The 14,702-nt window shown below is 48.0% G+C and overlaps 2 protein-coding genes across 7 annotated transcripts; one reads left to right on the top strand and one right to left on the bottom strand.

Moving 5' to 3' along the window:
* Window positions 1-45: 45 nt before the first annotated feature.
* Window positions 46-9,804, top strand: LOC6543986 (SRSF protein kinase 3). Of its 6 annotated transcripts, none has more exons than XM_015158690.2 (8): window positions 46-1,707; window positions 4,783-5,004; window positions 5,067-5,518; window positions 5,573-5,895; window positions 6,155-6,313; window positions 7,343-7,897; window positions 8,572-8,842; window positions 8,912-9,804. In XM_015158690.2, exons 1-8 carry the CDS (start codon window positions 812-814, stop codon window positions 9,106-9,108), a joined length of 3,075 nt encoding a protein of 1,024 aa, XP_015014176.1. In that variant the 5' UTR covers window positions 46-811; the 3' UTR covers window positions 9,109-9,804. The 6 variants fall into 6 exon arrangements, with proteins under 6 accessions (XP_015014176.1, XP_015014179.1, XP_015014178.1 ...); XM_015158693.2 differs by having other exon boundaries at window positions 49-1,707; window positions 7,793-7,897; XM_015158695.2 differs by lacking the exon at window positions 46-1,707 and adding an exon at window positions 3,495-4,691.
* Window positions 9,805-10,367: 563 nt separating this feature from the next.
* Window positions 10,368-14,257, bottom strand: LOC6543987 (membrane-associated protein Hem). Its single transcript, XM_001973692.3, has 2 exons — window positions 12,817-14,257; window positions 10,368-12,751 (listed from the first exon to the last, which is right to left on the bottom strand). The coding sequence occupies exons 1-2, from the start codon at window positions 13,994-13,996 to the stop codon at window positions 10,551-10,553; spliced, it is 3,381 nt and encodes a 1,126-aa protein (XP_001973728.1). The 5' UTR covers window positions 13,997-14,257; the 3' UTR covers window positions 10,368-10,550.
* Window positions 14,258-14,702: the final 445 nt, after the last annotated feature.

The following is a 14,702-nucleotide window of genomic DNA, read 5'->3' on the forward strand; positions in this document are numbered from 1 at the left end:
ACCCCAGGGTATTCCCTAGTCGACTTTGCCCATGAAAGCTCTTCCAGGATGGTAAACAAACTATTTTCGGGGATGGAACTTTCGACGACGCCAGCTGACTGCAGTAGCTTTCACTCTCTCCGCATTGGCTTTGTTTTGTTTTGGGGCAGTAACGGGCCACAGCCGGCACATGCGCTTTGCCCGCTCCCCGGACTCGCTGAACTTCGCCGCAGAGTTTTCCGCTTCAGAACCCGGAGGGCAGTCCGTCGGAGAGTGCGAGTCCAGTGCGGACAGAGAAGGGACTTTTCCTTGCTGCTGCTCCTGTCAAAAACGAACGAACGAAAAGTGGAAAATGAGATGTGTTCGCTATAATTGTCGAGGATAAATCAATTCCGCTGTTAACTAGATTACGGGCAGGTACCTGGCCAAGGCAGAGCAGGCGGATCCAATAGGCCCAATCGAGGGCATACCGTGGAAAAGCCCTCTATCGCGAACCAGTTCGTGGCAGTGTGTGCGTGTGTGCGTGTGTGGATTTTCGCCTTACTTTTTTCATGCGCAATTTGGGTTACAAAGCGAGAAAAACGCTGCTTAAGATGCACTAAAACGTTTTAAGCGCGGCGCTTCATTGATTTTCCTGCGCACAAAGAATGTTACACGCAGTCCTAGCCAGGAACAAAGGGCGCAGGCCAACGATGAGGACAAAGACGCGAGAAAGCTGCTTCTAGCTTCCCTGCATTTAATACGAGAGGGGCGAGGACCGAGGACCAGCCCCGCACAGATCAGGAAACTCATCCCGGGAGGCATCCTGGCGCCCGTACTGCCCAGTAGCGGCATGGCCGGCCTCATCGGCGCCGCAAATGGCAAGCACCACCATCCACACCTCATCTCGCCCACCCATACGTCCCTGCCGGCCGGCATATGCAGCAGTGACAGCGGCATCTCCACCTTGAGTGCCATCTCGCCGCCGCTCTCCACCTCGACCACTACGGCCTCCGGAGTAGGCGGAGGTGTGGGCGGAAGCGGAGGCAGTCCCCAGCTGCGCACCTCACCTGCTCTGAGCATGCTGGGCAGCGCCACTGCGACGGCCAGCGGCGTAACCACCTCAGCAGGAGGCGGCCTTACTGCCGGAATCCTGGGTCCGGCAGCCAGCATTGACCTGGGCAGCTCGCCGCTCTCGCACCGAAACTACAGCAACTCGCTGAAGGGCTTTAGCTTCCGTCGCAGCTTCGACGACAAGATCATCACGCCGCCGTACTTGTCGCGCGCTCCGGCCTACACTCACGGCATCCCGTATCCGCATTTTCACGGTCCCCAGCCTGCGACCACCACGCCGCACCACCTCCACCTGCACCACCATGGGAATGGCACAACTGCGGGATCAGGGTCCAGTGTAGGGTCGGGGTCGGGGTCGGCGTCGGGAACGGGATCTGGCAGCGGTGCAGGAGGACTCTACCAGCAGCCTCTATCGCTGACGTCGATGACTTCGGTCCTGCCTCTGGCGCCGCTCTACGGATCCCCGCTGACCTCCTCTCAGTCCACCACCAAGCTCTCCTACCGCGACGACTTTCTACAGCAGATTGGCTATCTGCCAACTACGCGCATCTACAGCACTCCGACCAGCATCGTCGACGAGGACAAGGCCCAGCAGGACTTCCTCTCGCTGTCGCTGTCGCCGCCGCTCAACCGCCGGCGGGACATGCCGGCACTGCGCGGCCCATTCGTCAGTCTGTAAGTATTTCATCTATAATGTTTTTATAATAACTCTTTACTTTTATTGTTTTTTTTTTTATTAATTACAACTTAATACCATCTTTAATAACATTTTCTTGACATATTTATTTCGACCTGATCAGAAGATCAGGATCTCTTAACAAGTAGAGCTTGTCCGTCCGTCCGTCCGTATGTCCGTATGATCTTCGTGCTCACGTTTATTTCGGGGCACAAACGACTGTGACGGACTAGTGGACACGTTAAGGCACACAGCTAGTTGAAGGGCAAACCAGCGATGTAAGCTTTACTCCAGTTATCATTCCCATCACTTACATATGTATGTACATGCGGATACAATATGAAGATTAAGTATACGCCTAGTGTGTTCCACGTGCCTCTCACATTTGCGGGAAATAAAATCATCGAACCGTAACGAGCAGCTACAATATGTGAGCCGTTGGAGGCCAGCCTCACTGTTTGCGTTCCCACTGTGCGGGCACAGTGGTCCTCAAAGTTGACGCAATCCGAATGTGGAGCACTTCGGCTGGATCGCCTTCGTCCCGCCGTCCACACTCTACTTTCCTATGTGCTCCATTTTCTCCGACAGTGGTACCAAGCGAATTGTACCTCCTTCGTCCCGTAATCCCACATCGACCACCCCGCATGAGTTCCTCCATTCAGTCCGCTCGGCTTGCTTAGATTTTGAATTTGCCCTTACCGCAAGTAGGCACCACGTGACGCCAGTGGCTAACCAATGAGCACCCCATCCCAACACCCAGCGCACCCACCACCCCCGCCAAGCCACAAACTCACTTCAATCGAGCAAAACGGTGACGTTTTACTGCCTCTGCTCTGTATTCGCACTGATTTTCTTGCGGACTTATTGTTTTCATTCGCTTCTTTCGGCGTCTATTAATACTATTAATATGGAGATGCACGCCGAGTAGGGTGTGCTCGTGTGTCGGGCCGGGCATAGGGTGACTCAAGATTTCAGGAGCTAGCTCTTTCCCTTAAAGCAGTGGCCATGGTTCCTTATGGAAGGATCTCGGGGCTGCAAAAATCAATAAAGCCTGATTAGTCATTTTTGAACCCAAACATTTGCATACTGTGCGGGTGGCGGGGCGCAGCTGCAGTTGCATTGCGAGGAATTTTTCAATCGCTCGAAACTACCTTTCGATGTGGTTTCGAAACCTTTTGGAATTCGAGGTATTCGAAATCCTGCCCGTCGAACACCCCTCTGCACAAGCGATGGAAAACTTGGCAAGGTGCCTAGGAAATCTCGAAGAACTTCATGATGATGATGATGTTGACGGGCATGGCCCCGCATGAGTGTGTGCTCATGTCGTGGACTCTTTCCTGGTGTAGTGCAGTCCATGACCGGCAAAGGCGGCGACGACACGACATCGACTTGATGAAGTACATTGGATAATGACGCCAGCAGAAATACACAGCGGATAAAATCGATCACTTACAGACTAACAAACATTTTTGGATACGTATATCCCATTAGTAGTGCCAACAATGAGGTGATAACATCGGTTATCCTAATCGGTAAAAACAGAATTATACAAGTAATAGGGCTACTAGTCTTTCAAGTTTTTATTTATTTACGAATTATACTACTGAGTCATGAAGCCATTAAATTAAGGCCATGTTAAAGTAAGAGGTATCGACTTAACTGCTTCATTTTGTAAGCTGTGTGAAAGATGTGTCCAAAACCGGAAGTATTTCGGGTGTCTCGCAGTGTATCACTCTAAGGAAAACTATTGGTGGGCATGGGTTCTAGGTGATCCACACACACTCACACCCGGCCGGACTGGGAGCGGGCGAAGACTAAACTTAGTTGTGACAAAAAAAGAAACAAAAAACAAAACAGAAATACTCGCGAGTTGGAAACGGCTGCGCCTTGGCCGCTCAGGAAGAGGCGGCAAAAACAAAAGCGAAAATCATTCCGACATTCTCGCGGACGCAACTGAACGAATCGGACGAGCGAGGAAAGATACTCGCGCAGATACAGATACTTTTCATAATTCAGATTTTCCGCCGTGCGATATATTTTATTTATTTACCCCGCTCGGGCCACTGTTATGTAAGGAGTGTGTGTGCAGCGTGGTGTTTGTGCTTCGACCAAACTCGTTTGGCTCGTTTGGCGGTGTCCGTGATGCAAGTGGGGGTCTAGGCAAGTCAAGGTCGCCTAGCCACCCACCACACGCACGCCCACAGCCACCCCCTGTTACTGCGCCCAGTTGCCATGAATTCGCGAAGGTCTGGTTGGAAATCCAATTGTCGAATCGCGCAGTGAAGCAGAGAATGGAATCAGAAATGGATGGCTGGGGCTCGACCGCCCCGGACCTCGACAAGGCCACCTGCCCCCTGCAGGCCAATGCCACTTTCGGCCTCGACTGGCGAGCGACCCTGCTGGATCAGTGGTTGGATCTCTATTCCGGCTACATGCACCGCCTACAGGTGCTGCTATCACTAGCCGGCAGGCTGCAGCTTCTGAGCCGGCACATCCTAGCCACTCTGGCCCAGGATCCGATCTTTATGGGCGTGCTGCAGGGCAGCATGTTGTTGCTCTTCCTCTTCCTGATGCACCTGCTCCGGCTGTGGAGCTGCGGAGGTGGAGCTGAGCAGCCCCTGAACCCCACTCCGGACGTGGCGAAAGACCTGAGCTGCGACTTCAACTTCGTCTCCGAGCAAGAGAAGCGAGCTGCCCAAGAGGCCGCGACGGAGGCTCTGCTGGAGGTGGAGGAGAAGAAGCGCCGTAAGCGGTTTACCAAGAAGCGCAACTGCGTGTCCGCCGGGCCGATCCTTATTGCCCTGCGCCATCAGTCCAAGCGGCCAAAGCAGCATCGTCACGCGGCGCTGCTCTTTGAGCCCGTTACCCCCGGAGAAGTAATCCTGGATACCTACTTGCCGCCGCGGGAACAGCCACTCACCATCAGACTGCCTCAGTTGGCGGAGCCGGTCAAGGAAGAGGAACCCGAACATACCGAGCTTAAGTGGGTTGCAACGGGAATTCCTACAGAGCCTACATTTTCGAATTCGTAATGGTCGCTGTCAACTAATTTCCAATCCGTTTATTCATTTTAGATCGGAGCCGCGCGGGACTCTCAGTACGACCGACGAAATTTACCCAGACTCGTCCGACAGCAGTCTCTACGTTTCGGACGAGGAGCAGGAAGACGCCTCTCAGTATTGTCGCGGTGGGTACCATCCAGTAGTCATCGGAGACATATTTGACAACCGGTTTCGAGTGGTCAGAAAACTGGGTTGGGGCCATTTTTCCACTGTCTGGCTTTGCCGGGATCTCAAGTAAGTGATGAAACATCCAACTTACCATTCAACAAGCCCTTTCAAACTTCGTGCCTCCCTAGAGATGAGAAGTACGTGGCCCTCAAGGTTGTTAAGAGTGCTCCGCATTACATAGAGACGGCCGCGGACGAGATCCGGCTCCTTGAAGCGATCCGGGACGCAGACCCCATGGACGTTAAGCGGGAGAGGATTGTGCGCTTGATGAACCACTTCACGGTACGCGGTGTGAACGGAATGCACACCTGCCTAGTCTTCGAGGCCCTCGGCTGTAGCTTGTATAAGCTGATAGTGAAGAACAACTACCAGGGTCTGGCCATCGCTCAGGTGCGGAACATAATCCGCCAGGTTCTGGAGGGCCTGGATTACTTGCACAGCAAGTGCAGCATCATACACACGGATATTAAGCCGGAGAACATCCTGCTGGTGATCGACAATGCCGCCGCGATGAACCAGCAGATTGACGATGAGATCAACAGTCTGCGCGTCAAGGGTGCCGACTTTCCCGACTCGTACAGTAAGTAGCTGTACCCAACATTAGTAGCCACTGGCTAATGCGTTCCACTTACAGTCAGCTCCATCGAGAAGCAGACCAAGTCGCGGGCCAAGTGGCCACTCATCGAGCCAAATGGATCGGCACATACCAACACGAACACCAGCAACAGCACGGCGACCAATTCCAATTCGTCGACTCCGCTGGCCGCCGTGATCATGTCCACGCTGGACAAGGAGGACACCACGACAACCACCTCGTCCACGCTCAATTCTAACACCACTTCATCGCTGGCCTCGAAGTACTCCAGTCTGTTGGGCGACAGCGAGTGCAACGGAGGCCTCGGCGGATCTGCGAACCTTAACAACCGCTATCGAGCTGAGAAGAAAATCACTGCCAAGGTAAGTTTGCCTCCAAAGCAGATCCCTAGGTCCTTAGGTCCTCAGGTCCTCAGGTCCACAGTCGCCCCTGCACCACACTCGAAAGCTCTGGCCAGGATTACACTTTGTGGTGTGCATGGAAAGCATTTGCACTCTCCACATTGTGAGCCCACCTGCAACACACACACTGCACACCAAAGGAACACGAAATTCTTACGTATTACTTTTGTTTCCTTATATTTTTGCGTTATCATTGCCTTTGGTTTGACACTCGTATCAGTCTTCTGGGGATTGCAACGAAGATGCCGAGTCCGACACGCTGGGCGAGCAGAGCACCTTGGCGAGCACCATCGATACGCCCACCGATACCGATACCGATCCCGATCCCGATCCCGAGCCAGAACCCGATCCCCAGCCCAAGGAAGGCGCGATCCCTGAGGTAAAATGGGTTGGATGCGGGATAGTCGTTAGTGGTAGCCCGGTCCCTCGAGCCGCTGGACAATGTGTTCCATTTTGCCTTATGTATATGTTTCGTTATTAGGTGGTAATTCCGCCTCACTGCTATTTACTTACTGTTTTAGATTACTGCTCTTGAGTTCAAATTTGTTTACCTTCACCCACACATAACCCACACGCTATTTCAAGGCAATTATATCCTGGATTGAACCGCCAAATGCTTGATTGATTGTGGGCATGGCCAGCTTTATATGTATGTTTCTGTCACGGGTTCTAGCCACGTGCTTAACGTTTGTTTTTGCTACCTGCTAATTGCATATATTATTGGTGTTCTAATGGAGCTGCGGTTAAAGAATGAAAAAGTTTAGATAGTTGTAAAAAATACTTGAATCTTTTCCGCCTATTTGTAACTTTCGAGGTCAAATCAAAGCCAATAAGCTTTATGTACAGCGTTGTGATAAAGGAATTATCTTGGCAATGATTAGTATTACATAATAGTAATTCGGTTCTAATTATCAGAGAAGAAGTAATTCCATATATTGAATTATATATTACAAAAGTATGTGTTCTAAGACTCGTATTGCTTCATACTTTAAATAAAATCTAATAAACCGTATTATTAACTTAACACTATAGGAATGGTTACCAAGTATATCGTACTCCAATCGCATTGAACTCCTTTGGCCGCAGCTACATACATATGTGTGAAATGAAATGAAATGTTTTTAGGCTAAGACGTTTTTAATATGACATATTCTTGTAGAGGCGTTTCTATGTCAAATCACTAGTGGAATGCCGAACCCGGCATATCACTAGGATAATAATCCGTGGCAATTACCGCTGGGGTTTCGAGCCGCAATCCCAGCGTTGAGTGCCACGCCGTTTGTGTTTTGTTAGTTGCACCACCTAGACAAACCTTCAAAGAAGCAAACCAACATTGTGTATTCTTTTTCTTCTTTTCTTTGTGTAAACCAATGTATATGCAACATTACGCTATATAAACACGATGCAGCTGCCCACCCCGAACGCCACCAATAGCTCCTGCCCCTCCCACAACACAGCTACGATAGCCAAGTCCAAGATCAACCCGAATATTCTGAGCACGTGCACGTCCTTGACCTCGAGCAACGAATACAGTCTCACCAACACGAACACCACTACAGCCTCCACTTCCGCCCCTCCAAGTCCCACTCCCCCACTCACTCCCGCCCCTGCCTTGTCGTCCGCCACGCCCCCCAGCACGTGCACGCCTTCGTTCACGCAAATAGCTCCTCCTGCAACTGCTCCAGCTACCAGTACAACCTGTACCACATCAGCTGAGCTCTATAATGGCGATCATAAGACAACAAGCACATCAACAACAACAACATCCAACGCGATATCCTCCGCAACAACAACAACCGCGACAACGACAACAGCAATCGCTAAACTAAATGTCCATGCCAATGCCATTCCTTCGCAGAACCAGAGTCAGAGTAGCCAGAACAACACCTACACGATCCAGTCGCTCATCGACAACAGCAACGTTCGTGTGAAGATCGCCGACTTGGGGAACGCCTGCTACGACGTGAGTATCTTTCAGATGCTTAAATGATTAGGATTCAAATAATATATTTTCGAGTCCATCATAACTATACCAGACTAACACATCCTCACATCATTGTACCTGTTACTCGCAGGTTAAAAGGGTATGCTAGATTCTTTGAAAATGATGTAACAGTATGACTCAATAAGGCATATATGTATACAGGTATTCTTGACCAAGATCTCGGGTACTCTGCGAAATAAGATTGATATGAGGCATGCGGATTCCAAATCTGTACAGCCTTTTTTGTTGCCACGACGATTATAAAGTCAAAAAATGTGTTATTTTAGCCTTGCATATATTACATATAAGTCGGAATGATCCAGTTCGGACCACAATATCCTATAGCTGCTATGGAAATAATCGAAAAATAAATGAAAAAAGTCGAATTTCTCGACTATCAGATACCCGTTACTGAGCTGGTAGGAATGCGAACAACAAATTGTTAAATACGTTAAATACGTTTTACCGAATCTAGTATATCTCTTACCTTACGATGGTCATGTCTTACTGACCGTCAGTCCGTCCGCCCATCCGTATGAACGATCCCGGGAACTATAAACACAATAATAACATACTCTTTCATTTTCATATATGTAATTCAATTCAATTCAAAAATAATAAGTGCAATCATGTGCCATTCTATGTATTCCCAGTACCATCATTTCACCGAGGACATCCAGACTCGCCAGTATCGATCGATCGAGGTTCTTTTGGGAGCGCCGTACAACTATACCGCCGACATCTGGAGCACAGCCTGCCTGGCCTTCGAACTGGCCACCGGCGACTATCTGTTCGACCCCCACGCCGGAGAGTCATACAGTCGGGACGAGGACCACTTGGCGCACATTGTGGAGCTGCTGGGCTCCATACCGCAGTCGGTCATCCTGCGGGGCAAGCACGGGCTCAAGTACTTCACCAGCTATGGTAGGTATCGATTGTATTTATCCCATAGAATGTGGTGTGTGAGTGCCCCTTGTTGATTGCCATTTACAGGTAGCCTGCGAAACATCACCAAGCTGAAGCCCTGGAGTCTGATGAACGTGCTGGTGGAGAAGTACGACTGGGACCCGGTGGAGGCCAAGAAGTTCTCCGACTTCCTGCTGCCCATGCTCGAGTACAATCCGGTCATACGGGCGTCGGCAGCGGAGTGCCTGCAGCATCCGTGGCTGGAGCAGGAGGAGTTCGTCTAGAAGGTTCGAGGAGTGACGAGAAAGCTAGGGAGACACAGCCATAGGCACGCTAAAATATTGCATCATAACATACGTATTTCGTACTTGTATTGTATTTCTAGGCTTAACTTTTATATGCAAACCATTTGCCATAAAGAGAAATAATATACATATGTACGTTAGCTGGAAATCCGATGAGGAGCTAGCATTAAAGGACTCGATCGATGCACACACATTTTACACTACGAAGTGCGCAGAGGACGTTCCGCGTGGAATTTTTTAAGCTTTTTAATTTTTGTACTTGAGAGCTTTAAAATGTAATTACTAAAGAAGCGATTTTATTTGTAACGACAACAGCAAACGTAAGAAGTTGCGCAAATGTTTTTCAAGTTTTATTTCGACAACGTGCATATAAGTATATACATACATATATATTTTTTATTAAATGAAAAACTAAAACAAAAGACAATGACGACAATTTTTAAGTCAACAGATGCCTAAACTGACTGACTGAAAAGGAATACATTTTCATGCGAAACAAAGAAACCCAAACAAATGAGAAACGCTAAAAAAATTGTACGAACTAGAAAAATATTCTGCATCACATAATTAATAATACCTTCTATAATATTAATAAGCAAGTATGTGTATAATTAACGAAACCCAATTGTAGATATCGAGAATGTTCACAAATACAGACATAAACTCAAATATTGACACCTTTTTAGCAGCGTGTAGTGATTTTGGTATATTTAACCGAACCCATTTGTAGATTCTTAGGCTTATGTTGATTACGAGCAGATTTGAGAAGATTCTCTACCTACCAGATTTCGGTTTGCAAAATTTATCATCTAAGGATCCGTAAATAAGCGTATCCCAGATCACATAATTTAAAGCGAAACAACAATAATGAAGCATTGCATAAAAGTCTTTGTATCGGAATTGAAAACTCAGAATCGAAATTTAAAAACTACCAATGATAATTACTGAGAAATCGTATTACCAAATAACGAAAACATATTTTACTACTTGCCTACAAGTATTTGTACACAAGCCTACAAAGTAACATTGAACGTGACCAAATAATTTAATATTGTGCAGGATTTTTCCCCTAAACTCATATTTAATATACACACCCGTGTGCGCATGTGTCCGAATGAAATGTAACAGAAATTTAAGCGGAGGAGCTGCACGTTCGAGGGAGTGGGTACATATTTCAATAAGCTGAAATAAAGAATATACATACCGATCAAGAGTCAACACATAAATGTGGGCTTCTCATTTGGGTTGTATAAGCACTTTATTCGAAGTCGTACGAGTATAAAAATGCAGAGTCTAGAATACATTAGGGTATGTTTAACAGTAATAAAGTATGTTAGATTAGCATAGTGACCGTCAGCCGATCAGCGGATAAACTACATTAGCATTATTTGGAATACACAGATGGCGCAGATCTGCACCATTTAGAGAGCCAGCCCTAGGATCTGTTCCTGCTTGTATACGCCATGGTACGCGTTGCGTATAAGCACGTAGGGAAAGCAGGACTCAAGCAGATCCATTGTAAGGAAGGGCGATTGCTTGACGATTTCGTCGAGCAGCAAATAGATGGACTCTCGGTTCCGCGTCGCCTCTTTGTCGGACTCCTGGCCCAAGCGAAGTAGGGAAGAACTGGCCAGAGCCAGGAACTCTTTCATGCGATCCTCCATGTCACTTTGACCGCAGATGGTAAACAGAGCCCCGAAGATGTTATTAATGGCCGCCGCCATGCAGTGTGTGTTATTCGAGTGGCCATCGATTGTGGCCCTGTAGAAGGAATTTTCGTTACGGGCCAGTTTTGGTATAGACACCGCCACAAAGACCATCAGCAGACAGGCAGTGAGGTGCTCACCTTCGTCGAACTCTGGTTTCTTTGATTTGAGAGTAGTTGCTAGTGTGGGGTCAACCTTGCACAGCAGCCCCGCTGCTGAGGCCATCTCGGAAGCAACCCGAATTTGGTCGCCTCCAGGCAAATGTTCCTGAAAGTCCTTCACTGAACTAAGCAGAAAGGGTATGCGCTTGTCCAGCACATCAACGAGGGCCTCATGCACCAGGTTGCGGAAGCAAATAATCACCCCGATGATCGTCATGCGTTGCAGCACGCGGTCCACGTCTTGCAACCGCTTAAATTGCTCCTTCATCACTTCAGGCTTGTCAAAACTGGTGCGCAGTGTGATGAGCACTTCCTTGTTGGTGTTAACCAGCGACTTCAACTCTTGCACCTGGTTTGCTATGTGCCACATAAGTGTTTCGTTCAATGTTTTGATACCGTAAGGTCCCACAAGTTCTGCAAGTGCTCGCAGCTCGTTGAGATCAGAGAATTCTTGCGGGTTAAATGGTACCCACCCCTCGGGGGAAATGGGCACAAAAGCCTTTTGGTTAATGGAGAAGACAATGTTGCCAGCGGATACACGCCTTAGCAGAACCTCACTGTACCAGGTGTTGTACAAAGCGGCAATGGTTTTCTCTCCATGAGAGTCCAAAGCCTGTGTTTGCTGCAACAGGCAGTTGTTGAAGACTCGTGTTATGTCTATGTGCACGTAGTTCTCTACTGTTTGCAGCACATTCATGTAGGCTCGAACGCTGGCCAGCAGCTCTGAGGGCTTGGCTATCTCCATTGTCTCCTGGTTGAACATCACCATACCAACAAGATCCCGGGAAAAGCGGTGTTCCAGATTCTGACAGAGATACTCGCGAGGGGCAAAAGCAAACTCCCAAACGTTGACCGTGGGACAATAATTGATAGCAAAACAAAGCTCCGTCAGGGCCATGTGCAGCTTGTCCATCGTCGTCAGATCCTCTCTTGTCTTTCGGTACGACTCATCTCCGGGCTTTCGTATGTCGTCAAAATGCTTAGACTTCGATTTGTCCTTCTTCTTGCGAGCAGATTGTACAGACAGAATCTTAGCACAGTGCTTGGGCAATAAAGCGTCTGCCATGGTGCACTGTTCATCGCAAATTGTGGTTATAATGTTTTTAGCCTCCTTGGCCATTTCCTCGAGAAATATATTTACCACGCTGAGTGACCTCTCTCGTATGTGGTGTCGCTCCTCCGGACACATTTCGTGCGTGCAATTTTGGAAGTGGCTGCAGATCAAAGGAAAGGCTATAATATAGCGGTTCTGCGCGGGAAACTCCAAGCACATGTGGAATTGGTCGTCAAACATTTTGTTATAGAAGCAGAAGATACTAAGATCAGAGGTTTCTACTAGTATTTCGTCCAAGTTATCAACCACCCTAGTGTGGAAAACCATTGAATCCAGAAGACGGGCCAGCTCTGCATGCTCTGCGATCCTAAGTGCAGCCTTTCCCACACTCATGTACGTTTGAAGGCGGAACCAGTCCAGGCGGAATGGTCGGAAATAGAAGAGTTCGTTGTCTTCCACCTGCTTAACTGTCAGGGCTGCGGCCGTGTTGTAGAGCGAGCTAAAGATTATGCTTTCGTCTTCCGGACACATTTGCAGACTTTGCATTCGAATGTTAAGATCCGTGGCATCGAAACCGGACAAGTATTGCACGTAATATCGCTGCATTACCTGGCTGTATTTACGCACCAGAGCGCGGAGTTCCTCCATGTGGAATAAGAGCTCCGGCAGCTGTCGGTCTACAAGATCTTCATTGCTCTTTCCTATAAATTTAACGTAGTTATGGTTCAAGAATTTTAATTTATCCGTTAAGAAATCGTTAACTAACCTTTATTTTTGACAAGAGGTGGATTGTCATTGTGCCTGAGGAGCCACAGAATCTCATCGCGCGCAAGACAAAGCCCGATGAAAATGAATATTGCTTTAGGTCCCAGGAGGCCTGGTTGGTCTGTCATAATGAGAGCTAGCTCCTTTAATGCTGTTCGTAGAAACTTGCGCCGCTCCCGATGCATTAAAGCAGCCTTTTGAACCGCCGAGTTGTAGGCTTCCTTTACTTCTCCGATCCGCTTGCTGTAGCCCTTAATTCCGTCGAAAGTAGCCTGAATGTATTGGTGAATTTGCAGGACCTCGTCGCGGAACAATGCAACAACCCAGCTTGACTCCAGGGCGGAGAGCCAGATTTTGTTGACCTCCGGGTACTGGCCGAGCATTTGATGGTTCAGTAGTAAGCCAAAGATTATCCAGCGGTCCATTGCCTCCAGTGATATGTATTCGCACGACATGGTGTCCGTACGGACGGCCTTCAGAAGAATGGCTGGATTGCCTACCAGACTCAACTTTTGCATTTCCCTCCACTTGTCTGCTGGTAGATTTCGCAGTGCATAGATGGAGGTTAAAGACCGCAACGCACTCGTTAGCAGGCGCTGGTGGGGAATGAATTCCTCGGCCAACTTTTTTAAGGGCACCTCATAGTCCAGAATCATCTGCCCCAAGCGGGGGAAGCCCGTGTCCGCCTGATTGTTTTGGAGCTCGTAGGCGGCATTGTACAAGCCCAGAACTGCCTTGCGGTCCTCGACCCTAGACAAAACAATCATCAAAGACACGTAGGTCACTACCAAGTCCAGGTAGTATTTAGTCAGCTCGAAATTCAGTGTGATATCCAGGTGGATCTGGCAGGCGTCCATCGTGGTGAGGAGTTCGCAGACATTGTCTTTGAAATCAAGTAGGTCCACGAATGTGTGGTAATACAGGGACAGCGATTTTATAATCTCCGCCTTGATGTTTACAATGGCATTCAGGCCTTTGACGTCAATGTTGGGGAACCGCTTTACAATGAACTTGATGCTTGACTCCAAAGACTTCTCGGAGAGAAAGCCAGGCTTCGACTTGGTATCGCCGCATGCTTTCTTGATATTGTATATCCGCGTAAGAATACCCAGGCCGCGATCATTTAAGATGATTAGTTTCTCAGCAATCTTCTGCTGGTTTGGAAAAATGGGGCGTGCCATATCCGATAACTGTTGGCGACGTCGAATGGCTGATAGCGAGTTTCCGGTGGAGCCCAGAACACAGGTGTGCACTGGTGAGCTGTATTGGCAGGCGATAAGTGCTGGTCTACCCGCTGCTTATACTTTTTAGATTGTTAAATTGGCCAACAAGGAGAGACACATTAGTGTACACATTACTCTTCGTCTTGTTTTCGCGTTAGAGATGAACGATGGACAGATAGCTACGATAGTCCCCTGTCGATAACGATTGCTATCATGGTGAAGATTTATTTATTTAGAGAAGATTTGTTACTTAGGGCTAGAATTCAGGCCACAAAACAGGCGTCCAAAGCAAAAAAATCGTAACCATAATAAAACCGACACAAAAATGTTGGTTGCAAAATTTTAATCGAAGTCTTTGGACAGTAGTATTTAGGCTGCAAAAAAAATACTAAATACCGTCTAAGAAATACACAATTTTAGCGTCATCGAGCGCGCTCGTTAGACCGCCGCGTTTTATTTACATTGAATCAAATCTGAAAATGAGTTTTCATTCATATGCTTACATTTGAATATGTATGTATACATATTATGTATGTATTTTGTTTTATCCTCTGGGCCCGAATATTGGCCATCAACAAATATATAATTTTTGGGCCAGTTTCTGATCTCATGAGCCTTAAAGCCTATTAAAGTGTAAGCTGTAAGTGTTTGATTATATTGGAGA

The sequence above is a fragment of the Drosophila erecta genome, unplaced genomic scaffold, assembly GCF_003286155.1.
Source record: "Drosophila erecta strain 14021-0224.00,06,07 unplaced genomic scaffold, DereRS2 tig00000021-arrow-pilon, whole genome shotgun sequence".
Classification (NCBI taxonomy): domain Eukaryota; kingdom Metazoa; phylum Arthropoda; class Insecta; order Diptera; family Drosophilidae; genus Drosophila; species Drosophila erecta.

What these genes read in the sequence shown, in the direction of transcription:
- LOC6543987 (XM_001973692.3), bottom strand. Translation starts at nt 13,996, where the DNA reads ATGGCACGCCCCATTTTTCCAAACCAGCAGAAGATTGCTGAGAAACTA. An exon ending in ACCTCTTGTCAAAAATAAAG is followed by an intron (nt 12,752 to 12,816) that starts GTTAGTTAACGA and finishes TTAAATTTATAG; the next exon opens with GAAAGAGCAATGAAGATCTT.
- LOC6543986 (XM_015158690.2), top strand. Translation starts at nt 812, where the DNA reads ATGGCCGGCCTCATCGGCGCCGCAAATGGCAAGCACCACCATCCACAC. An exon ending in CGCGGCCCATTCGTCAGTCT is followed by an intron (nt 1,708 to 4,782) that starts GTAAGTATTTCA and finishes TATTCATTTTAG; the next exon opens with ATCGGAGCCGCGCGGGACTC. An exon ending in AGAAGAAAATCACTGCCAAG is followed by an intron (nt 5,896 to 6,154) that starts GTAAGTTTGCCT and finishes CACTCGTATCAG; the next exon opens with TCTTCTGGGGATTGCAACGA.